The following is a 26,167-nucleotide window of genomic DNA, read 5'->3' as shown; positions in this document are numbered from 1 at the left end:
CATGGCCCGGAGCATCATCTTGTAGGAACAGGAGAAGTCAAGGATAAACCAAGGAGGCAAGCAGAAGTCTTGGAGTACATCTTCTTTGCTTGTTTTCACTGAGGGCTCTAAGTTTTAGAACTAACTACAAATTAGGGATGGAGGAAGGTACGTGGGGGAAGAGGGCAGAGCCAGGGAGATGAAAGGAAGGAAAGACTGGAGCGGCATAGAAGACCGAGGTTAAAATAGGAGTTTCTGGGTGTGAGAGTGGAAAGGGGGAGGAGAAGTTTGAGTTAAGGGAATGTCTGGGAATTTCTAGAAGGCAGACCCATCACCCAAGATGCTGGGGAGCCCTGAGGGTGGACCGCCCGTTAGGGGGGATAAAGGAATTCTTGGGAAAGCCTTTGTGACTTACGAACTTAATGGAGCCAAGAGTTAACTGGAAGAAGCAAGAAAGGGAGGGTTGTAGGGATTGGGAGAGCCTCACTGCCATCAAAAATCAAGGAGACCCGTGAGATCCTTCAGGTCAGGAGAGGACCTGTGTAGAGCCCTGTCCATTCCCACCAGAGCAAAGGAGACGCCCACAAGGAACCAAACAAGCAGAGGGAAGTTTGGGGCTTTGGGCTGCCCTTTCGGGGAAAGGAGAGCTTTCATTGTGGGGATGGGATGGCCTTCCTATGTGTGCTAGTGGCCACCAGCCTGGTGGGGCTGGGAGTCCTGATGCCTGGGTTCCCGCCCAGAGCCTTCTCTTCTCCGCTATGTGAACTCATCCGGTCATGTGGCTTTGCTTGTTCTCCCAATATGGGTGGGACAATGGAATAAAGGAGATATTTCTGTATCCCAGTTGAAACATAATTTTATGGATTTTGAAATGAAGGACTGAATTAGAGCAAGTCTGTAGACTTCAATTTTTTCCTTCCTTCCTTCCTTCCTTCCTTCCTTCCTTCCTTCCTTCCTTCCTTCCTTCCTTCCTTCCTCCCTTCCTCCCTTCCTTCCTTCCTTCCTTCCTTCCTTCCTTCCCCAAGGATGAAGCAGAAGAATCATTTAACCTAAGTAAGCATTTTAGCATTAGGTAGAATTTTCTGATCTGACTGACACCAGAGGTTTTAAACCGGACAGCAATAAGGCTGAAATGAGAAATGCTTTGGAATCAACCTATCAGACAACCCCTGAGACAGACAGACAGACAGACAGGGCAGGAGAGAAGCATCATCCTGACGCCTGGGGAACTTGGTGCCGAGAAGATGCTTCCAACTCGGGATGAGATCAGGTTTCTGGTTTGGGGTGTATGTGTGTGCAGACACCTGGGGAGGGGATTTTCACACTTTCCCCTCTGTACCAGCAGGCAACCTTTGAGGGGAGGCTAGATTAGAGGGCAGTGGGTTTGGGGGGGAACCAGCTGTGAGAGACACACCTTTGTTTCTGGGAGTGGCCAACTGCTCTGTTTAGATTGGTTTCCTCCACCCCAACCCTCTTAGCCTTACCTTCTGGAACAAACTCTCATAAACCCTTGGGGACCAGCCCTTGAGAAGGTTTATGTGTTTGTAGGGGAGGAAAGCAGAGAGTGACCCCTGTCCTCACAGCTTCACAGTCCCAGTGATGCCACCCCAATGTGGAAGCTGAGAGCTGTGTTCATCACCCCCAGCCTTAACGCCCTCATGATGAGTCTTGAGGGGGAGACAAGAGCTTTGGAAATCTTGAAATAAGTAAGAGGACTCAGTCGATTGAGTTTTCTATGGATTGTAGACTTGGTGAGATTAAAAATTCCCAGGGCTGACACTGGGGCATTCCCTCTGCCTGGTCCCCTTGTTGAAGGACCATACATGTTGTATGCAGAACTGGGAGAACCTAAATCCCCAGTTTAAGGTCATTGCTTTTGGAATCGGAGTGTGGCGAGAGTCACATTTTCTTCGTGTCGTACCTTTACCCAACAGTCTGGGGCTGATTCCCCTAGCCCCAGCCCAAGGAAATGCCCTGACCCTGAGAATGGGGGATCCCCTTTTCTCCCCCCAGGCTCTGGTCTTGGGGAGGTGGATGCTGCTTAGTTCACTGTTCACTCTCCAGGGGGCTGTTACACCCTGCCCACTGCCCAGGTTGGAGGCAGAGAAGGGGCTGAGTAGGGCTGGCAAGGGTGGTCCCCCAACAAAGCTGAAGGCTTGGATCTGCCTGGTGCCCGAGTGTCCCCCTGCAGGGGAGGGGTGGGGAGCTGCCCAGTTAACCCCCAGACCCATAGCCTGGAGTACCATTTTCTGTTTGCTAATGGGTCTCTGTTGCTTTGATCCAGAGGAGGCACTGGTCTAGGTAATGGAACTACAGGGGGAGGAGGCAGAGAGAGTGAGCACTGAACAGAGAAGGGGCCAAGCAGGTGGGCAGTGGTGGGGAGAGAGGGGTGGGCAAGGCGCAGAACCACCACCTTGGGTCCTCCTTGGCTGGGGGCTGAGCCACCCTCTCTAGAAGCCTCTGCCCCCGCCTGCCTGACCTGCACAGTGGGAGACAGGCAGAGCCTGGGGTGATGGGAATGGCAAGCCCTTGAGGCCCAGGGCATCACAGTGCCCCCCCCACCCTCCACTCTCTGGCCATGGGCAGAGGCCTCTGGGGAGCAGAGCAAAGGAGGGGAAGGCAGGCCTGAGTGTCGGGTCATAGTTCAGACCTAGAGGCCTGGAGGAAGTGTGGAGATAGGTTGCCGGGGACGGCACCCCCAAAATCCCTGCACCCCATTGTGACTCTCCTCTGGGAGGACTGGAGCAAAGCCCCAGAGAGCTCAGGGGTCAAACAACTAGGGCTAGAGGAGGGGGCCCTGGGGGGCCGGCGGGGGGGGGGGCACAGAGCTAGAACTGGGGGGGTTCCCAACATTGGGGAGGCAGCTGAAGAAAGGAAACCCCTCCCCATCTCCTGGGCCTTGGGGGAGGGGCACAGGGCAGGGGGTGCCCCGAGGGGGTGAACGAAGGAAGGGCCACTCAGTGGGGACCAGAGCGTTCCAGCAGGCAGAAGAGAACGTTATTGTGCTTATGGACACAGCAGCTCCCTGGCTCTGAGAGAGCGAGCAGGCAGTTTGTAGGCACTAGAAGATTTCTGTGACGCGGTTGTAGGTAAATGAACGAGACCAAGTAGCCTATTGGGTCAGCCCATTGACTGCACCTGCTGGCCGGTCCAAAGCCAGGCGGCTTCGGACCAAGGTCAGGCCAGGGTCTCTTGGCTGACAGAACCCAACGCTGAGCCCCCTGGAGGGGGGAGAGGGACATGGGGCTGAAAGGGAGTTAGTGGTGGTGGGCGTTGGGGGCGGGGGTGGGGTGGGACTGGGGCCTAGCCCCTCTCCTCACTCCCCTCGATGCTTCTTGGAAGAGTGAGGGACATCGCTCTAGATCCCAGTCTGAGTGTGCTGAGCCAGGCCACCGGGCTGTGTCTCCCCCCGCTCCGCCCCCCCCCCCCCCCCGGGGGTATGGCTTTCTGGGCAGAGGCGGCCCACCCTCACCTCCTAAGGAGGGGACGAGCGAGGGGAGCCGCCCAGGGCCAGAGGCAGGCTCTGCGCCCCGCCCCGCCCCGCCCCGCCCGACGGCCCCGCCCCGCCCCGCCCCGCCAGTCACACGGTCACTTCCGTCTTGCTGGCTGTGTAGCAGGTGTGGTGACCGGGGATATAGTGCAGCTGTTCCACCGTGTTGTGTCTGCGGGAGGCGAAGGCCTGACGCTTGGCGGCCGTCTGGCTCTTGCCCAGAGTGGCATAGGAGTTACTGGAGGCACTGGGATGGGAGTGCATCTTGGTCATGCGGTACCGGTCCAGCACGGGCGTGGACACAAAGACGTCCGTGTGCGAGATGGCCCGCGACAGGGACTGCTCAGGGAAGGCCGTCCGCTCCGGGGACAGCAGCGGGTCCTGGGAGTGCAGGCGCTCGGTGGACAGCAGCTGCTCGTCGGACAGGATGCGGTCGTAGGGCAAGCCGAAGTCGTCGGGCAGGCCCCGCTCCGGGGACAGAACCCTGTCCTGGGACATGGCCCGGATGGGCCGGCGGGGTCGCTCTCGAGGTAAGGGCTTCTGTTGGGACATCTGGATGACGTTGAGGGGGAGGGTGCCACGGGCAGCCAGGTCCGGCAGGTGCCGCCTCCTCATGTAATACTCATCAGCCTCTTTGTCAGCTGGGGGGAGAGGGGGAGGGAGAAAGAGAGAGAGAGAAGTCAGCTGGGGTGACACTGTGACATCGCAGCCAGGACTGAACTAGGACCCCACAGCCCAGACAGGTGGAGGAGAGCTTCTCCACTGAATGTGCAAACCCAGTCCGGGGGGGGCTTGTGAAATGCAGATTCTGATTCAGACCTCCTGGTCCAGGGTGGACCTGGGAGTCTCTCTCACTGGCTCCCAGGCATTGCTGATGCCCCTGGTCCAGGACCACCCTGAGTATCCAGGGGGACATGAAGGTGCCCAGGGAGCTCAGGGCAGAGTTGCTGGCACGGCCAAGCCCCTCAGATCCTGCTCTGGTGCTGTTTCGACCACACTACGGTCCAGAAACAGGACGGCTCTGGCTGGAACACTCAAGGAAGCAGTTGGTGGCCTTCTGATGAGGTTCAGAGCCTCTCTCCGAGGAAGCTGGGTTGCTCCAGGGAAGTAAGATGCTCCAACCAGGAGGCACTGGTGAACATGCTTAGCTGGTAACTTAGGAACATAGTAACACCTTCTCTGAGTAACAGCCAGTGTCTAAGAAGCCAACACAGGGGCCTCCAGCCCCACATGTGCACAGAATCCAGCCAACACCTACTTCAACTGTGCCCACAACATGAGCAGCAGGCCAGAACCATCCTCTATGTGCACCTCATTCAATGCTCCACCCTTCTCTTCATCCAGGAGGCCCTCCCACACTCACAGGGACTGCTATACCCTTGAACTTACGCAGGACACACATAAGCCTGCTTTGCCCCAAACTTCAGGAACGAGGCTTCCTAGGGTTTTCCAAATCTCTGCAGAATGTGGGAATGCTGACTGTTCCACTGTTTGCCCAGAGGGTCCTGGATGGGTAGATCCTGCCTCCCTCTTCCCCGCCATTCATCAGATTCCTCGGATCATTAGGGATCCCCGCTTCTAGCCATAGAAATTCACCATTCTACCTTGGAGGTGGCTGATGTAGGTAGACCCAAGGGATGAATTTCATCAGGGTAGGTTACCCCGTAGCATCAAGCAAAGGCTCAGTCCCGCAGCTGGGTGGTCATGAAAATAGTCCCAGGGGGACGTGGAGGCAGAAGGTCCAAGGGTCAGGAGCTAGGAAAGAAGAGCCCTTGTGCTGTGTACCTTCTTGGCATTGTAAAGGGTCTTAATGGGTCTTCAGCCCACCCATGTTCAGAGGCTCCTTAGACTCACATGGCCTCACTCTTTATTCTTGGAACTCCACACCTGTCCCCTCAGGTGTAGTGCAAGAGAGAAAAACACAGGAGGATGTCACAGAGGCTGCAGAGGCAGACCCCAAGCCCAAGAAAACCCACTTACTTAGCCTCTTCAAGGATGAGTACTTGCTAGGGTGGGTCTTCACTGCAGACTCATAGGATGGGGGCAGGTGGGCCAAGTTCTGGAAGGAGCGGGAGAAGGAGAGGTCATAGGGCTCAGTGGCCGATGTCAGGATGTTGTTCATCCGTGGCTTCTCTACAAAAGAAGGGAGGGGTGCATGGCATTAGGGAAGACAGAGGGCAGGTAGGAGGGGAGGATCCAGGTTCTGTCTCTCACTCCTCATCCTGCTTTCCTGGTCTGCTGTGCTAGGACACGGGTGGTGCTGGTGACTCAGTTTCCCTCATGCCCAGTTCCAGTTGTCTACAAGCCTGGGGGCAGGTGCTGTTTTAGCTGTTACTGGCCACGCTGGTGGCTTGCCCTTCCTTGAATGGCAAACTCCTTCTCCCCATGTATGTCTGATGAAAACATAAGCCTGATAGAGCTGGAGGGGGGGTCATAAAATTGTCTACTTTGGAGTGAAAGTTCTGTCCTTTCCCTCACAGCTCTCAGGCTCAGAAAAATCTGAATTTGAAAGAGGTGGAGTGACTGGTCTTGTCCACATATCCATGGAACTGGGTCCAGGACCCCAACTCCACCAAGACTTTATCCCACACAACCCATGATGTCATTCCATCCCTCATTCCATCCCTTACATGGGCCTTGGGCCTCCCCAAGCCCTGCACCCAACAGGCCACCGTGAGCTACAAAGCTATTTCCTCCTCCTCTAGTACCTCCCCTAAGGCCCCCTTGGCTATCTCTGAGCCATTGGAGGAAAGAATGTAGGCAAAATGCGTAGCACATCATTCCCCTTTCCTCCCTCCTTCCCTTGAGACAGAGCCTTGAGATTCCAAACTCTGAAGAGAGAGAAGGGAGTGTGTTCAATGCTAGACCGGAGTGGGGGGTGGGGAATGGGAGGAGGAATGGAAGAGAAGATGAGCAGGCAATGAGGTGGATGACTAATGAGGTGAATGAGCTGAGCTGGGCTCTGTGGTTGAGGGGAGAGAGGAGATGCAGGTGTGGGTGAGGGAGTGGTTGTGAAGGAAGGAAGCAAGCATGCCTTGGTGCTTGACGGACTTGCTGTGCCTCAGCAAGAAGTCAACAGTGGTACCATTCCCCCAAATGAGGTAGGCAGGTGGCTCTCTCATTGTCCCTCTATCCTCTATGGTTTGGGACCCCCAAGAAGGGCTAGGCTTTGGCTTCCCCCTGCCTCTTGGCAAAGAGAGTGCCGAACTATGGAAGTCAGGAATTCTGTGAAATGGGGGGCAAAGAGGAGCACCTGCTAGGCTTGGTCCAAGGGCAGCCTCACTCCAGGGAACTCCCAGCTTCTCTATCCTTCCTGGCTTCACTGGTCCCCCCAAACACTGGGGATGGAGCCAGGGGAGCCCAGCCAATGAGCTGGTGTTCTTGCCAGCTCAGTACATATGTGAGGGGGTGAGGGATGCTCTACATCCCCAAGAGATCAGAACGTGCTGTGCAGAAAGAGCCTCCCTGGTATGGATCGGGATGGATGCCAGGAAGTGGAGTGGGCAGGAAGCTGGGAGCACTGCTATCCGGAACTGGGTGACAGCCACTGGTCCCCTAGCTCTCCTTTCTTCACTTTTGGTGATGCTGGAGAAGAATAAACTTCCCTCTGCCTCTTGGCATCATACTCCCACTGAGGGCATAGCTCAGCTCACCCACTTCCAAATGCAACATTTCTGGATGCTCTTCCCATCAGCCCCGCTTGTTCTCCAACTCATGCTGCTGAGCTAAGGCCAGCTCTTCTTTGTCTTCTGTCTCCACCATGATTACCCCTGCCCCCTTGCTTATGCTGTCTTTCCTATTGCAATGCCTTTCCTTACTCGTCCTCTGTCCAAATTCTCTCTTCACTCAAGACTCCTCACTATGGCAATGTCACATCTTTTCAGCCCACAGCGATATCCGGTCTTCAAGCCCCTATTGCTTTTCCAGGCAATCCCACCCAGTTTAGTTGTCTATGTGATCTCTGATCAGTTGACTTGAGCTGGTCTTGTTGATCACCAAAGATGGCAATGTCCTTGACAGCAGAAATCTTGCTTTCCAATTTGATGCCTTCATAGTGTTTGGCCCCAAATCAGGATCCAACTAATGCTCTTTGGTTAATCAAGTTGACACAGGCCATCTTCCCCTTTAATAGTCAGTCTGCCAGCTCCTGGGGGCAAGTGTAGCCTCCAAGGAAGAAATGCAGAGAAAGCCCTGCTCCCACCAGGCTGTGAGCTGCTGAAGGGCAAGGACCAGATCTACCTACCCTTGCCCCCTTGTACCAGGTGGAAAAAGAAAAGACCGGGAGAGGAGCTGGGAAGAATGGCTCCTCTTCTGTCCTCAGGAGGCTGTGCTTATGTTGGCTCCTTCTGGAGAAAACCAGCTCCTACTTATCCTTCCAGAATGTTCAGGAGTGAGTGGAGCACTCCTCGCTTGCCTTTTCTGGCTCCTCTTCCTACAGCTGTGTCATCACCATGGGCATCCCCCAGGCTCTCTGCTTCTGCCTTCTGCTTTTCTCTTTCAGCCTTCTCTGCACAGACTGCCCCCACTCCCAGGCCGTCTGTTCCTGCTTCCAAAGCATAACTCACGTCTTCAGCTGTAACCTGCCTCCAGACTGCATCTCTGCATTTCTAGCTGCCTGCTGAATCATTTCTCTTGACTATCCTTTGGTTCTCTCCAGCTTCAGATGTCCAGATCCAAATTCACCATCGACAGCTTCAGCTCCCCTACACACAGGCTGCTTTCTTGCCTCTCCAGATTGCATTACTAAAAACTCCCATTCTTCTAATTGAGCATAGCTCACCATTTTACTCACAGTTGACTCTTGCCAGCCATATTCAGTGAGTAAGTTTTCTCGATTCCTTCACCATCGTGTTTCATATCTGAACCTTTTTGTCTTTTCCCACTGTCCACATCACCCCTGGGACCTGCTGCTTCTTAACTGATCTCTCTAATGTCTTCTAGTTCTGGTTTTTTCCTAGACCCCACAACCTGAAACAGCTTATTAAACTATTGCTTTCATCACACATTTCCACCAGGAGCCTCGCCCTAGAGGGGGACATCAAAATAGTCCAGTTCTAGCCTCCTAATTATAATGCTCAACACCTCAGTGCTGATGCAGAGCATAATCTCACAGGAGGGTGGTAAGTCTCTTTGCCAAGAGAGCTGCAGATTTTATCTTTGTTTTGAGTTTCTCTCTCACTAAAATTTAATGATGTTTTCACTCCTTCAGAGCAAAGACAGAGGAATGACTGATAGTTCATAATTTACATGGCTGTCTTGTGTCCTACCAAGTTTTGAGCGGGTGCCCAAAATAGTTTTTCTCTGCCATTCCAGATGTTACGTTGCGACCTGGCAGGAGGAAGTGTTAAAAAGGAAACTTGGTTTTGTAAACCTCTGGGGCTGCCTCCACACTCCCGTGCTCTACAACCTTCATCTTCCTCCCCTGCCCAGGGGCTAATGCTCAGGTCACCCAGTCTGGTTTTGAGTGTTAGCAAATCTTACTTGGTTTGGGGTGGATTGATAGGGTTTATATGCCAAGTCCCATGCCATTAGTAAATGGTACCACAAGCAGCCTTGGGCCAAGGAGAGTGCTCACTCCTTGCTGTGGACATATGGAATTGATGACCGCAAGAAGTGATCTAGATTGCACATGAGAATGGGCTAAGAGAGGGTCTCACTCCTTCCCTTTCATGGTGGAAGGTCACTCCAGTTTCAGAGACAGGACACGAGGGGGTCAATGGTGTAAGGGTGGGACTGAGCCATCGTGGGCTCCTTACACCTCCTGAGCATCAGTGAGTCATGACCATAGGTCTGATGCCTGATGGGCATCAGTAGTCAGGATGGACCCACTCGGAATGGGGATGGAATACGGAGTGCTCACAGCCATCTCTCACCATGTGTAGGGGTCTGGGCAGCACTGCTTAAAATCGGATGGTTATACTGATGATCACCTGGAAATCATAGAAAAGAGATGTTTAAAGAAAAGTTCAGGCATTCCATTGTTGCTCCCGCGCAATAGCACCTCTCTTGACATCTAATGTGCTTCTCTGAGTCCGAGGATGCCCTTCTGAAACCTGATGCCCTGGAAAAGTGAAGGGCAGGAGGCAGTGTGTTAGGCGCAAAGAAACTTCCTCTGCTGTTTGTGTGTCTCTCTCCTTCTGCACCAAGGCTTCCTCTGTCACCATGGAGACCCACCCACATCTGTGGATCTGGCTGACCGGCAACAGAGGTTTGTTGGGGTGGAGGTGGGTGGAGGAGAAAGAGGGATGGAGACTAAGGGCCATTTGGCAAGTACACACACATGGGGTGGGGAACCGGGCAGGGGAAGGAGATCCTTTTGGGGGGGGAAGGGGTGTTTTAGGGTGTGGTTAGCCAGGAAGAGGATTCCCTAACTTAAGGTGCTTATACTTTTACGGGGCTTTGATTTGTCCTTTATACACAGGTGTCTGGGTGCATCCTCAGGTGGGACAAGCTGACGTGAACTGTCCACTGCTTGGGATCAGGAGTCCTGGGTTCTTGGCTCTGTCCTGCCTCTACATGACACAGCCCAACCTTTCCAAAGCATTTCTTTTTATTATAAATGGCAAAGTCCACATGGATTGAACAAGTCACAAAATTAATAGGGTCCCAGTTGCCAAAGCGCAGAGTTCAAGGCATTCTAAGGGCTTCTGAAACTGAATGCACCTGTGGTTTTTGCCACGAAAGAACACTTCATCCCTATGTTATTACTTTAATTCAACATTGTATTTTTGCTTCTAATTTCAACTAAAGCAAGGGGGGAAGGAGGCATGAAGTCTTTGCTTTAGTTTTTCTAAACCATGGTTTACAGCCATGCCATCATCTTGGGGCTAGAAGATCTGCTTCTGTTTCCCTTCATCTCGCTATTGAAACCATCTTTTACTACTCCTGGCATCCTAGCCTCTGGCTGCTCACTATTCAGCTTCCTCATGAGACCCCTTCACCTCTTGTATTCCCGACATACTGATGCTTCATGAAGGCTCTACCTTCTTGCACAAACTGACAGTTCTCAAATACACCTCTTGTTGAAGGTCCATCTGGTCTGGTCTGTAGGGTTTGATTCTAAACAGCTTACAGACATGCCCTCGAAATTCCTGCCCTTATTCCAAACCACTGTGTCCCGAAGCGAGCTGAGCCTTCTCATCATTTTATTGTCCCATGGTCAAGCTTCTGTCTGTCCGTGGCACTAATATTCTATGGGCTTGCAAACCCCAGTCATGGTCCACCATTTCCCTTCCGTCATTCTCCCCAAATCCTGTTCCTATAGCTACCTCCAAAATCCAGGCCCATAATATATCTTTTTGTCCAGATTCCTCTTAGCTCTAGACCCTGGCCATTTCTAAGACAAATCATCCTGGGTACTCCTACTAGACAAAATTTCCCCTACTAAGGGAATTGTGACATCGTTCCTTTGGTTCAGACCAGACTCTTTAAGTAGTCATGGACATTATCCAAAGGGGATGTGGGTTTGGGCAGCAAGCTAGAATTTCTCACATAATGGTATTCTTCCCTCCCAAGACCGAATATTAAGCTATATCCAGGGAAAAAAACATTTGCCAAAGGTTGAATTAATGCTACATCGGACCTGGATTTAAGCAAGAGGAGAGAATCCAGGAAGGGAGATAAAGGATAATTTTTTTTTCCCTTTTTGCTTGTCCTCCAGAGGCAAGGAGAAAACCAGTTTCATTGCTCTCTGTTGTTGTTATTTTTTGGTTTATTTGTTTTTAGGCAATATGGCAGCATTAGAGACAGCTGTAAAAAATGGAAGAGCCCAGTGGAAGGATGGTGAGTGGCAGTTAGACAGAAACACTCTTAATCTTCCATATTAGAGTCTAGGTGCCACCGAGGAAAGGGACATCAATTCATTTCAGTTAATACCTCCTGGTCACCGGTTGCGCTCTGTGCTTTGTGCTAAACACATTCACCTACATTTTTTTTAAAGATTTTATTTATTTATTTGAGAGAGAGAGAGAATGAGAGATAGAAAGCACAAGAGGGAAGAGGGTCAGAGGAAGAAGCAGACTCCCCGCCGAGCAGGGAGCCTGATGCGGGACTTGATCCCGGGACTCCAGGATCATGACCTGAGCCAAAGGCAGTCGCTTAACTAACTGAGCCACCCAGGCGCCCTACATTTTTGAGAATGAATATTAAGACCAATTTTGATTTGTATATATGTTATTGGCCTACCCATTTCCAAACTGTAAAAAAACCTCTTTAAATGTCTTCTTTGAGGTAGTCCTTATCATTTTTCTTTACAGATGCATTTGCAAGCAGGATAAATGTCTTGCATTTAGATATTTTGTTTACAAGTGCAATGCTTTTCCTTTTGTTTGAATCACACTTCGAATGTTTTGCTAACATTTAATTAAGGGAAGAAATTTAAAGCATAAAGGAGAAAATTAAAACTGTCTTAAAATAACCACGATGACACTTTGTTATATTTCCTTTTCTTTCTCTCCCCCTGGAAATGACTATGTGTATGTTTACTTTCAACACACACACAATATTACAATGAATTACCTTTTGCATTTGTCATTTTGCACAAGTGCGAATCAGCTTTCAGCTCTTAATGTGGAGAAAAATACAGATAAATACGATGATTTGATCCTCACATTTGTACAAAATAACAAATGTGTGAGGTTATTCATTGCAACATTTTTATAGTTTTTATAAAACTATAATAAACTAAAATTTATAAAAATTTATAAAATTTTGTAGCAAAGAAAAGGAAAAAAGAAGGAAACTAAATGTTCATAGGCATATGTACATAAACACACACAGATAAATACGTATAGGTTCCACAGATGTGAGTGTCTCAAATACATTACTTTTTTTTTAAAGATTTTATTTATTTATTTGAGAGAGAGAGAATGAGAGACAGAGAGCATGAAAGGGAAGAGGGTCAGAGGGAGAAGCAGACCCCCCGCTGAGCAGGGAGCCCGATGTGGGACTTGATCCCTAGACTCCAGGATCATGACCTGAGCCGAAGGCAGTCGCTTAACCAACTGAGCCACCCAGGAGCCCTCAAATACACTACTTTTAATCTGTTTCCTTTATACTTAATGGACAACGTATCTGGAATATATTTTCACATTTTGAAATATTCCTTGAAATATTTTATATGGGTTCATAATAGTCCTTTCTATAGAATACTCTATAGTACACATCTATAATGTAAGCATTAAATTATATAATTTAAGCCATTCATCTCTTCCTGGGAATTCCCTTAATTTGCTTTTGGTGTCGTATTATTTCATTACAACATTGGATTCTATTTGCATATATTTATAAATTTTTTAAAATATTTATTTATTTATTTTAGAGAGAGTGAGGCAGTGAGTGGGGGGAGGGGCAGAGACAGAGAATCTCAAGCAGACTCCCCCCTGCTGAGCATAGAGCCCGACACAGAGCTTGATCTCACCACCCTGAGATCATCACCTGAGCCAAAACAAAGAATTTGACACCTAACCGACTGTGCCACCCAGGCACCATTTGCAAATATTTATTTAATTCATATATATTCATAAAGAAAGTTTGTCTTTTTTTGTGGTAAGATATCAAGTTTGTGCATCAAGAAAATGATTTCGTTGAGTCAGGTGAATAGCATTCAAATTTTCTCTGTGCCCTGAAACTAATATAGCACATGAGAAACCCGTTCTTTGGAAGTTTGGAGGAATACAATAATAATGTCTAGTGTCTTTGGGGGAGTTTTTGTTAGTACCGTATAGGAGGCTGCCTTAGTATTTCATTGACTGCACAAAAAATTTGGGAGATGGATGTTATAATCACCAATTTATAGGTAGGGAAACTGAGGTTTGGAGAGGTCAGTAATTGGCTTAACAGGTGAAGCTGGGGATGCAAATCCAGGCGGGCTTGCATGAAAGCCCGCATCCATAACCAGTACATGCACTGCTTCTCACACTCGGCAACATTTTATTTACATATTAATCCATTCAGTTTTCCAACTCTAAATTCAACTTGTAGTTTCTATTTTTCCTAAATATATCTACTGGAACTTTGTAAATTTTTTAGCTTAAAACTGTAACATTCCTCAAAAAAAAAAAAACCCTCTCTATATGAAATTCTGTCTTTTCTTTTTTTCCTTTAAATTTTTTTATTGGCATGTTAATCACCATACATTACATCATTAGTTTTTAATGTAGTGTTCCATGATTCATTGTTTCTGCATAACACCCAGTGCTCCACGCAGAATGTGCCCTCTTTAATACCCATCACCAGGCTAACCCATTCCCCGCCCCCAGAACCCTCAGTTTGTTTTTCAGAGTCCATCGTCTCTCACGGTTTGTCTCCTCCTCCGATTTCCCCACCTTCATTCTTCCCCTCCTGCTATCTTCTTCTTTTTTTTTCTCTCAACATATATATTGCATTATTTGTTTCAGAGGTACAGAGCTGTGACTCTACAGTCTTGCACAATTCACAGCGCTCACCATAGCACGTACCCTCCCCAATGACTATCACCCAGCCACCCAATCCCTCCTACCCCAGCCCCACTCCAGCAACCCTCAGTTTGTTTCCTGAGATTAAGAATTCCTCATATCAGTGAGGTCATATGATACATGTCTTTCTCTGATTGACTTATTTCACTCAGCATAACACCCTCCAGTTCCATCCACGTTGTTGCAAATGGCAAAATCTCATTCCTTTTGATGGCTGTATAATATTCCATAGTATATATATACCACACCTTCTTTATCCATTCATCTGTCGATGGAAATCTTGGCTCTTTCCAGTTTGGCTATTGTGGACATTGCTGCTATAAACATCGGGGTTCACGTACCCCTTTGGAACCCTACATTTGTATCTTTGGGGTAAATACCCAGGAGTGCAATTGCTGGGTCATATGGTAGCTCTATTTTCAACTGTTTGAGGAACCTCCATACTGTTTTCCAGAGTGGCTGCAGCAGCTTGCATTCCCACCAACAGTGTAGGAGGGTTCCCCTTTCTCCGCATCCCCGCCAACATTAGTCATTTCCTGACTTGTTAATTTTAGCCATTCTGACTGGTGTGAGGTAGTATCTCATTGAGGTTTTGATTTGGATTTCCCTGATGCTGAGTGATGTGGAGCACTTTTTCATGTGTCTCTTGGCCATTTGGATATCTTCTTTGGAAAAATGTCTCTTCATGTCTTCTGCCCATTTCTTGATTGGATTATTTGTTCTTTGGGTGTTGAGTTTGATAAGTTCTTTATAGATTTTGGATACTAGCCCTTTATCTGATATGTCATTTGTAAATATTTTCTCCCATTCTGTCGGTTGTCTTTTGGTTTTGTGGACTGTTTCTTTTGCTGTGCAAAAGCTTTTTATCTTGATGAAATCCCAATAGTTCATTTTTGCCCTGGCTTCCCTTGCCTTTGGCGATGTCTCTAGGAAGAAGTTGCTGCGGCTGAGGTTGAAGAGGTTGCTGCCTGTGTTCTCCTTTAGGATGTTGATGGACTCCTGTCTCACATTTAGGTCTTTCAACCATTTGGAGTCTATTTTTGTGTGTGGTGTAAGAAAATGGTTCAGTTTCATTCTTCTGCATGTGGCTGTCCAATTTTCCCAACACCATTTGTTGAAGAGACTGTCTTTTTTCCACTGGACATTCTTTCCTGCTTTGTCAAAGATGAGTTGACCATAGAGTTGAGGATCCATTTCTGGGCTCTCTGCTCTGTTCCATTGATCTATGTGTCTGTTTTTGTGCCAGTACCATACTGTCTTGATGATGACAGCTTTGTAATAGAGCTGGAAGTCTGGAATTGTGATGCCGCCAGCTTTGCTTTTCTTTTTCAACATTCCTCTGGCTATTCGGGGTCTTCTCTGGTTCCATACAAATTTTAGGATTATTTGTTCCATTTCTTTGAAAAAAGTGGATGGTATTTTGACGGGAATTGCATTGAATGTGTAGATTGCTCTAGGTAGCATTGACATCTTCACAATATTTGTTCTTCCAATCCATGAGCATGGAAAGATCTTCCATTTCTTTGTGTCTTCCTCAATTTCTTTCATGAGTATTTTATAGTTTTCTGAGTACAGATCCTTTGCCTCTTTGGTTAGATTTATTCCTAGGTATCTTACGGTTTTGGGTGCAATTGTAAATGGGATTGACTCCTTAATTTCTCTCTCTTCTGTCTTGTTGTTGGTGTATAGGAATGCCACTGATTTCTGTGCATTGATTTTCTATTCTGCCACTTGACTGAATTCCTGTATGAGTTCTCGCAGTTTTGGGGTGGAGTCTTTTGGGTTTTCCACATAAAGTATCATATCATCTGCAAAGAGTGAGAGTTTGACTTCCTCTTTGCCGATTTGGATGCCTTTGATTTCTTTTTGTTGTCTGATTGCTGTGGCTAGGACTTCTAATACTATGTTGAATAGCAGTGGTGAGAGTGGACATCCCTGACGCATTCCTGACCTTAGGGGGAAAGCTCTCAGTTTTTCCCCATTGAGAATGATATTCGCTGTAGGTTTTTCATAGATGGCTTTTATGATATCGAGGTAGGTACCCTGTATCGCTATACTCTGAAGAGTTTTGGTCAAGAAAGGATGCTGTACTTTGTCAAATGATTTTTCTGCATCTATTGAGAGGATCATATGATTCTTGTTCTTTCTTTTGTTAATGTATTGTATCACGTTGATTGATTTCCAGGTGTAGAACCAACCTTGCAGCCCACGGATAAATCCCATTTGGTCGTGGTGAAGAATCCTTTTAATGTACTGTTGGATCCTATTGGCTAGTATTTTGGTGAGAATTTTTGCATCCATGTTCATCAAGGATATTGGTCTGTAATTCTCCTTTTTGATGGGGCCTTTGGTTTGGGGATCGAGGTAATGGTGGCCTCATAAACTGAGTTTGGAAGTTTTCCTTCCATTTCTATTTTTTGGAACAGTTTCAGACAAATAGGTATTAATTCTTGTTTAAATGTTTGATAGAGTTCCCCTGGGAAGCCTTCTGGCCCTGGGCTTTTGTTTCTTGGGAGATTTTTGATGACTGCTTCAATTTCCTTAGTGGTTATAGGTCTGTTCAGGTTTTCTATTTCTTCCTGGTTCAGTTTTGGTAGTTGATACATCTCTAGGAATTTCTTCCTAGAGATGTATCATTTCTTCCGTTTCTTCCAGGTTATCTAATTTGCTGGCATAGAGTTGCTCATAATAGGTTCTTATAATTGTTTGTATTTCTTTGGTGTTGCTTGTGATCTCTCCTCTTTCATTCATGATTTTGTTGATTTGGGTCATTTCTCTTTTCTTTTTGATAAGTCTGGCCAGGGGTTTATCAATCTTGTTAATTCTTTCAAAGAACCAGCTCCTTGTTACATTGATCTGTTCTACTGTTCTTTTGGTTTCTTCTTCATTGCTTTCTGCTCTGACCTTTATTATTTCTCTTCTCCTGCTGGGTTTAGGCTTTATCTGCTGTTTTTTCTCTAGCTCGTTTAGGTGTAGGATTAGGTTGTGTATTTGAGACCTTTTTTGTTACTTGACAAAGGCTTGTATTGCTATATACATTCCCCTTAGGACTGCCTTTGCTGCATCCCAAAGATTTTAAACAGTTGTGTTTTCATTTTCATTGGTTTCCATGAATTTTTTTAATTCTTAGTAGGATGCTCTTTACCCTCCATGTATTTGAGTTCTTTTCGACTTTCCTCTTGTGATTGATTTCTACTTTCAAAGCACTGTGGTCTGAAAATATGCAGGGAATAATCCCAATCTTTTGGTATCGGTTGAGACCTGATTTGTGACCTAGGATGGGATCTATTCTGGAGAATGATCCATGGGCGCTAGAGAAGAATGTGTATTCTGTTGCTTTGGGATGATATGTTCTGAATATGTCTGTGAAGACCATTTGGTCCAGCGTGTCATTTAAAGTCTTTATTTCCTTGTTGATCTTTTGCTTAGATGATCTGTCCATTTCAGTGAGGGGGGTGTTAAAGTCCCCCACTATTATTGTATTGTTGTCAATGTGTTTCTTTGCTTTTGTTATTAATTGCCTTATATAATTGGCTGCTCCCATGTTAGGGACATAGATATTTACAACTGTTAGATCTTCTTGTTGGACAGACCCTTTAAGTAGGATTTAGTGTCCTTCCTCGTCTCTTATTACACTCTTTGGTTTAAAATCTAATTTGTCTGATATAAGGATTGCCACCCCAGCTTTCTTTTGGTGTCCATTAGCATGGCAAATCGTTTTCCACCCCTCGCTTTCATTCTGGGGGTGTCTTTGCATCTAAAATGAGTCTCTTGCAGGAAGCATATCAATGGATCTTGTTTTTTAATCCAATCTGATAGCCTGTCTTTTGATTGGGGCATTTAGCCCATTTACATTCAGGGTAAGTATTGAAAGATATGAATTTAGTGCCATTGTATTGCCTGTAAGATGACTGTGACTATATATTGTCTGTGTTCCTTTCTGGTCTATGTTGCTTTTAGGCCCTCTCTTTGCTTAGAGGACACCTTCAATATTTCCTGTAGGGCTGGTTTTGTGTTTGCAAATTCCTTTAGTTTTTGTTTGTCCTGGAAGCTTTTTATCTCTCCTTCAATTTTCAATGAGAGCCTAGCTGGATATAGTATTCTTGGCTGCAGATTTTTCTCGTTTAGTGCTCTGAAGATATGCCAGTCCTTTCTGGCCTGCCAGGTCTCTGTGGATAGGTCTGTTGCCAGTCCAATGTTTCTACCATTGGAGGTTACAGATCTCTTCTCCTGAGCTGCTTTCAGGATTTTCTGTTTGTCTCTGAGACTTGTAAGTTTTACTATTAGATGTTGGGGTGTTGACCTATTTTTATTGATTTGACAGGGGTTCTTTGTGCCTCCTGGATTTTGATGCCTGTTTCCTTCCCCACATTAGGGAAGTTCTCTGGTATAATTTGCTCCAATATACCTTCTGCCCCTCTGTCTCTTTCTTCTTCTTCTGGTATCCCAATTATTCTAATGTTGTTTCGTCTTATGGTATCGCTTATCTCTCGAATTCTGCCCTCGTGATCCAGTAGTTGTTTATCTTTTTCTCAGCTTCTTTATTTTCCATCATTTGGTCTTCTATATCACTAATTCTCTCTTCTGCCTCATTTATCCTAGCAGTTAGTGCCCCCATTTTTGATTGCACCTCATCAATAGCCTTTTTGATTTCGACTTGGTTAGATTTTAGTTCTTTTATTTCTCCAGAAAGGGTTTCTCTAATAACTTCCATGTTTTTCAAGCCCAGCTAGTATCTTTAAAATCATGATTCTGAACTCTAGGTCCGACATCGTACTAATGTCCATATTGAGTAGGTCCCTGGCAGTCGGTACTACCTCTTTTTCTTTTTGTTGAGGTGATTTTTTCTGTCTTTTCATTTTGTCCAGAGGAGAATAGATGAATGAGAGCACAAAATGCTAACAGGGTAATAACGTCCCCAGAAAATATACTCTAAACAAATCAGAAAAGACCTGAAACCAGGGGAAAAGAAAGGGAAAGAATGAAAAAAGAAAAAGAAAAAGATAAAAACAAACAAAAACAGAACAAAACAAAAAAAGAGAATATGATCAAACATGATCAGGCTGGTGCATAGATCAGTGCCACACACTAGATTTTGGGTGTATTTTGGTCTGTTAGAAGAAAGTGCCTCCCAAAATTTTAATGAAAGAAAAACTTATATATGTACAAAAATAAGGGTTGATACAATGAAGGGATGGAATATGACTGTAAAGATGAAAATTATAAAAATTTTTATAAAAGGAATTGATGAAATAAGAAGTTGTTTGAAAAAAGAAAGAAGAGGATTTTTAAAAAAAAGGAAAAAAAGGGGGGAGAGAATGTGATCAGGCAGGAGATTAGAACAAAGTCATACACTAGAGATTTAGGGTATATTTTGATCTGTTAGAAGAAACTGTATCTCAAAATTTTAAAGAGAGAACTATATATATATATATATATATGCCAAAAATATGAGTAACTACTATGAAGGAATAGAATATGACTCTAAAAATGAAAAATAAAAGTTTTTTTAAAAAAGGGATTGATAAGATGTTGTTTGAAAAAGGGAAAAAGAAAAATTAAAAGAAAAGTTAAAAAAATTAACTTTGAAAGACTAATGAATCATGGTAAAAAAGCCATGAATTCTATGTGCAGTATTCCCCTAGCGCTGGAGTTCTCCCGTTCTCCTTGATCGGTAAACTTGGTCTTGGCTTGCTGGCTGTTCGTGCTGATCTTCTGGGGGAGGGGCCTGTTGCCGTGGTTCCCAAATGTCTTTGCCAGAGGCGGAATTGCCCCGCCCTTGTCGGCCCGGGCTAAGCAAGCTGCTCGGGTTTGATCTCAGGAGCTTTTGTTCCCTGCAAGCTCTCGGTACAGCTTTGGAGGACCAGGGTGAAAATGGTGGCCTCCCAATCTCCATCCAGAGGAGCCGAGAACTCGGGGCCCCGCCCCTCAGTGCGCCCCCAGAGAAGAGCAGTCAGTCACTCCCGTGTCCCCGGTCTCCGGCCGCACTCCGTGCTCACCCGGCCTGTGACCGAGTGTTTCTATCTCTGGCCCCCGACCCCATGTGGAGTCTCCAAACCCAGCAGATCCCTGCGGTGCACTCCCGCGCCGCTCCTCCCGGGGGAGGAAGGGGAGTCTCCCCGGCTCTGCCACTTGTTGGGTCCCTGCTGGAGGAGCAGTGGCCCGACTGGCCCCCGGATCACAGTCTATGGCCACCCCGAGCTGAGAGCCCGCGCCTCGGCTCCGTCTCTGCAGCCGGCTTCCCCGCTCCGATACCTGGGAGCTCTGCCGCACTCAGGCACCCCCGGTCTTCCTGTGACCCCGAGGGTCCTGAGACCACACTGTCCCGCGAGGATTCCACCCCCCGCTTAGCCACTGGAGCGACGTCCCTCCGCGGAACCGACTTCTAAAAGTTCCGATTTTGTGCTCCGCGGCTCTAGCACTTGCCAGAAGCGGCCGACGGAGGGCCCCTCCCCCGCCGTCTATCCTCCCGAATATCGCCTCGGATTCACTTCTCCGCACGTCCTACCTTCCAGTAAGTGGTCACTTCTCTGTTCAGAGAGTTGTTGCTACTCTCCTGTTCGATCTCCTGTTGAGTTCGTAGGTGTTCAGAATGGTTTGATCCCTATCCAGCTCAATTCCTGAGACCAGACGAAATCCAGGTCTCCTACTCCTCTGCCATCTTGCTCTGCCCTCTCTAAGTCTTTTCTTATTCTTAGTTTTCTGTGTTAAAATTTTCTGGATCAGCAATTTTTTCATATTATTATTCTTTTTCCAAGAACTATCCCTTATACATATGTATTCTTTGTTTTGTCTTCAAATCTTATTTTATGCTTCTGGACTTGTTCATTTCTTCCCTCCTAATTTTCCTTGGTTTGGTTTGCTTTTGTTTTCTCATTTCTGGGCTCAAATCTTTGGTATATTTACTTTTCCTCTTTTCTTTTTATAATATAGGGTCTTTAGCTCTGATTTCATCTCTGGCACCTTCTCATCAATGTTCTTATTGTTGCAATGTCCTAAATGATCTGTAATTGCACCCTTGGTTTTCCCTCGGACCCAAGAGTTCTTTAGTAGAGTGTTGTTACATTTTGAAGTGTTTGGGTGTGCTGGTTTGAGCTTTGGCCCTTAATTTTCTGTCTCATTGTATCGTGGTCTTTTGGGAATTTATTGAGATTTCCTTTATGGGCTACTATATAATCGATTTTTATAAATGTTTCATGAGTACTTAGAGAAAAGGTATATTTTCCTTTTGGAGGGTACAAAATGGGCATATATCTATTCAATCAAACACATGAAATACATCATTCAGTTCTCCTCCATCCTAATTCATTCGTTGCCTACTTGTTCTGTCAAAGATGGAGGGACGTGTATTAGGATCTCCCACTACTTTGTGTTCCTGTCATTTTCTCTTGGTATTTGTCATGGAATTGCTTTTATGTATTCCCTAGCCACATCATTCAGCACAAAAAGGCTCATGGTACGTATGTCTTCTTTGTGGCTGCCCTCTTTATCAACATTAAATAACCCTTTCTGTCCTACTTAATGCCTTTTCTTGTCTTTAAGTCCTCTTGATCTGATATTTATATTGCCCACCCAGCTTTCCTTTTGTTTGCATTTGCCTGATGAACTTTGCCTATCCTTTTACATCTAACCTTTCTGTGTCATGTTGTTTTATGCTTGTCTCTTGACAGAGCACACAGTTTTCTGTGTGAAAATCTACCTTATGTACTTTGGCACTTTCTGGATTGCCTTGATAGCTAGAAGCAAGTCCTCCTGCTCAGGAAACTGTCCTCCCTTCTTTAAAATAAAAATATATGTATTTATTTTAGAGAGAGAGAGGGCAAGAGCGAGTGGTGGGGAGGGGCAGAGAAAGAAGGAAAGAGAATCCTCAAACAGACTCCCCACTGAGTGCAGAGCCTGATTCAGGGCTCAATCTCAGGACCCTGAGATCATGACCTGAGCCAAAACCAAGAGTCAGACACTAATGGACAGAGCCATCCAGGTGCCTCAAACTGTCCTCCCTTCTACTGTGGCCCCCATAGTTGTATGTGACATGACCCTGCTCCCCTTAATATAGGCCAAACTCTAGGTCACGGCTGATTTGACCAGATGTGAATACCACACTCAGCCTGGGCCAATTAGAGCTCCTTTTCCAGAAATGAGGAATTATAAGAGAGGTTTGGTCTCTCTGCATGGTTGGACCCATGGCGTGTAAACTATGTAGCTATGGGGCAGTCCTGTAGATTCGGAAGAGAGAAGGTCAGCCTTTAGAGACTGTGGCACATTATATTTTATAAAAACAGCCACAGTTATAGTTCTAGTCCCACATGTTCTCCTAGAACATTCCCACTCCAACATTAGAGGGAGTATCCTCTGCACCTCCTTAAAACTGTAGGGCTTTGGTGACTGCCACAGTAAGCACAGTGCAGCAGAAGTAATACTGTATGACTTCCACAGGGAGGTTGCAAAAGGTCATGTGGCTTTCACCTGTCTCTCTTGAGGCACACTCAACCTTGGATCCCAGCCACCATGCTGTAAGGAAGTCCATGCCACATGCAAAGCCTACAGGTAAGGGCTGGAAGCTCCAGCTAAGATATCTGTCCACAACCAACATCAACTGGCAGATGTGTGAGTGAGGAAGACTTCACATGACTCCAGCCCCCAGCCTTCCAGCTGCCCAAGCTATGCCCACTGAGCCCTGCCCCAATCACAGATTTATAAGAAAAAGAAATGTTGCCTTCATGGTATCATTCTCTACCACAAAGATTTTTATTTTGAGATAATTATAGATTCACATGCAACTAGAAGAAAGACTACAGATATCTTGTATACCCTTTAGCCAACTTCCCCAGTGGTAATATCTTACAAAAAACCATAGATTGTATCAAAACCAGAATACTGACATTGAGTCCGTCAAGGTGAAGAACATTTCCATCACTAGGAGGATTCTTCTTGTGGCCCTTGTATAGCCACACCCACTTCCTTCCTGTACCCACCCCTTCAGTAACCCCTGACCACCATTAACCTGTCCATCATTTCTATCACTTTTGTTATTTCAAGAATGTTATATAAATGGACTCATACGGCATGTAACTTTTGGGATTGGATCTTTCATCAAGCATAATTCACTGGACACCCACCAGGTTGTTGCGTGTATCAATAGCTCATTACTTTTTATTGCAGTGAATATCCTATGATCTGGGCGTACCACAGCTTAACTATTCATCTTCTGAAGGACATCTGGATCCTCAGTTTTGTTATATTACGAATAGTTACTATAAACATTCATGTGCAGGTTTTTGTCAACATGTCTTAATTTTCTAGGATAAATGTGCAGGAACACAACTGCTGGATTGTGTGGTAGTTATATGTTTAATCTTGTAAAGAATCTGCCAAACTGTCCTCCAGAGTGGCTGTGCTGTTTTACATTCCCATTAGCAACAAATGAGTGATCCAGTTTCTCCACATCTTTGTGAGCAATTGGTGTTGTCACTATTTTTTATTTTAGCCATTTTTAGTTAGCTATGATAGCTGTGTATTGATATCTCATTGTGGCTATAATTTGCATTTCCCTAATGGCTAATGATGTTAAACATCTTTTCATGTGCTTATTTTTCATCTGTATATCTTTTTCAGTGAAATGTCTCTTGATTACTTTTGCCCATTTCTAATCAGATTGTTTGCATTTTTCCTATTAAATGTTGAGAGTTCTTTCTATATCCTAGATAATAGTTACTTGTAGAATATATGGTTTATAAATATTTCCTCCCAGACTGTAGCCTGTCTTGTCATCCTTTTAACATAGAATCTTTTGTGGAACAAAAGTTTTAATTTTGATGAAGTCCAATTTATCAATTTTTTATCTTATAGACTGTGCTTTTGGTGTCAAGTCCAAAACTTTTTTCTAAGCCCTAGGTCCTGAAGATTTTTAATTTTCTCCTGTTTTTTTTTTTCCCTAGATATTTTATGTTTTACATTTAAGTCCATGATCCATTTCGGTTTTTTTTTTTTTTTTTTTTTAAAGAGAGAATTGGCGGGGAGGGGCAGAGGGAGAGGGAGGGAGAGAATCCTAAGCAGGCTCCATGCCCAGAGCACAGCCTGACATGGGGCTTGATCTCATGACCCTGAGACCATGACCTGAGCTGAAATCAAGAGTCTGATGCTTAATCAACTGAGCTACCCAGGCGCCCCATTTTGAGTTAATTTTTATACAAAGTATAAGACTTAGGTTTAACTTGAGGGCTTTTTTCCCCCCTTCCTTCCTTCCTTTCTTTCTGATGGCCAATTACTTTACCATCATTTCTTGAAAAGGCTCTCTTTCCTCCATCTAGTTGCTTTTGCATATGTTTTTAAAAGTTGGATATATTTGTTTGAATCTATTTCTGGGTTTTCTATTCTGTTCCATTGATCTACATGTCCTTTCTCTGCCAATACTAAATAATCTTTCTGCAAAAGACTCCACCCCAAAACTGCTAGAACTCATACAGGAATTCAGTAAAGTAGCAGGATATAAAATCAATGCACAGAAATCAGTGGCATTCCTATACACCAACAACAAGACAGAAGAGAGACAAATCAAGGAGTCTATCCCATTTACAATTGCACCCAAAACCATTAGATACCTAGGAATAAATCTAACCAAAGAGGCAAAGGATCTGTACTCAGAAAACTATAAAATACTCAGGAAAGAAATTGAAGAAGACACAAAGAAATGGAAAAACGTTCCATGCTCATGGATTGGGAGAATCAACATTGTGAAGATGTCAATGCTACCTAGAGCAATCTACACATTCAATGCAATCCCCATCAAAATACCATCCACTTTTTTCAAAGAAATGGAACAAATAATCCTAAAATTTGTATGGAACCAGAAGAGACCCAGAATAGCCAGAGGAATACTGAAAAAGAAAAGCAAAGCTGGTGGCATCACAATTCCGGACTTCCAGCTCTATTACAAAGCTGTCATCATCAAGACAGTATGGTACTGGCACAAAAACAGACACATAGATCAATGGAACAGAATTGAGAGCCCAGAAATGGACCCTCAACTCTATGGTCAACTTATTTTTGACAAAGCAGGAAAGAATGTCCAATGGCAAAAAGACAGTCTCTTCAACAAATGGTGTTGGGAAAATTGGACAGCCACATGCAGAAGAATGAAACTGGACCATTTCCTTACACCACACACAAAAATAGACTCCAAATGGTTGAAAGACTTAAACGTGAGACAGGAGTCCATCCAAATCCTAAAGGAGAACACAGGTAGCAACCTTTTCGACCTTAGCCGCAGCAACTTCTTCCTAGAAACATCGCCAAAGGCACGGGAAGCCAGGGCAAAAATGAACTATTGGGATTTCATCAAGATAAAAAGCTTCTGCACAGCAAAAGAAACAGTCCACAAAACCAAAAGACAACCGACAGAATGGGAGAAAATATTTGCAAATGACGTATCAGATAAAGGGCTAGTATCCAAAATCTATAAAGAACTTATCAAACTCAACACTCAAAGAACAAATAATCCAATCAAGAAATGGGCAGAAGACATGAACAGACATTTCTCCAAAGAAGACATTCAAATGGCCAACAGGCACATGAAAAAGTGCTCAACATCGCTTGGCATCAGGGAAATCCAAATCAAAACCTCAATGAGATACCACCTCACACCCGTCAGAATGGCTAAAATTAACAAGTCAGGGAACGACAGATGTTGGCGGGGATGTGGAGAAAGGGGAACCCTCCTACACTGTTGGTGGGAATGCAAGCTGGTGCAACCCCTCTGGAAAACAGTATGGAGGTTCCTCAAACAGTTGAAATTAGAGCTACCGTTCGATCCAGCAATTGCACTACTGGGTATTTACCACAAAGATACAAATGTAGGGACCCGAAGGGGTACATGTACCCCAATGTTTATAGCAGCAATGTCCACCATAGCCAAACTGTGGAAAGAGCCAAGATGCCCATCGACAGATGAATGGATAAAGAAGATGTGGTATATATACACAATGGAATATTATGCAGCCATCAAAAGGAATGAGATCTTGCCATTTGCAACGACGTGGATGGAACTGGAGGGTGTTATGCTGAGTGAAATAAGTCAATCAGAGAAAGACATGTATCACATGACCTCACTGATATGAGGAATTCTTAATCTCAGGAAAGAAACTGAGTGTTACTGGAGTGGTTGGGGGTGGGAGGGATGGGGTGGCTGGGTGATAGATATTGGGGAGGGTATGTGCTACGGTGAGCGCTGTGAATTGTGCAAGAC

At 45.6% G+C, this 26,167-nt stretch overlaps 1 protein-coding gene across 4 annotated transcripts in view; it reads right to left on the bottom strand.

The window, feature by feature from the left end:
* Positions 1-3,557: 3,557 nt before the first annotated feature.
* The window catches only part of SHISA6 (shisa family member 6), a 302,335-nt gene continuing 279,725 nt past the window's right edge, over positions 3,558-26,167 (bottom strand). For 2 of the 4 annotated variants that reach the window (XM_027624594.2, XM_027624596.2), the window contains 3 exons: positions 9,343-9,399; positions 5,450-5,602; positions 3,558-4,110 (listed from right to left, as the gene is read on the bottom strand). In XM_027624594.2, coding sequence (XP_027480395.2) covers positions 3,560-4,110; positions 5,450-5,602; positions 9,343-9,399 — 761 coding nt within the window. In that variant the 3' untranslated portion in view covers positions 3,558-3,559. The remainder of the gene's footprint in view (positions 4,111-5,449; positions 5,603-9,342; positions 9,400-26,167) is intronic. The other 2 variants (XM_027624595.2, XM_027624597.2) reach the window with 1 other exon arrangement.

This window comes from Zalophus californianus, chromosome 16, assembly GCF_009762305.2.
Source record: "Zalophus californianus isolate mZalCal1 chromosome 16, mZalCal1.pri.v2, whole genome shotgun sequence".
In the NCBI taxonomy this organism is placed as follows: domain Eukaryota; kingdom Metazoa; phylum Chordata; class Mammalia; order Carnivora; family Otariidae; genus Zalophus; species Zalophus californianus.
This window is presented reverse-complemented; position numbering and strand designations above follow the sequence as displayed.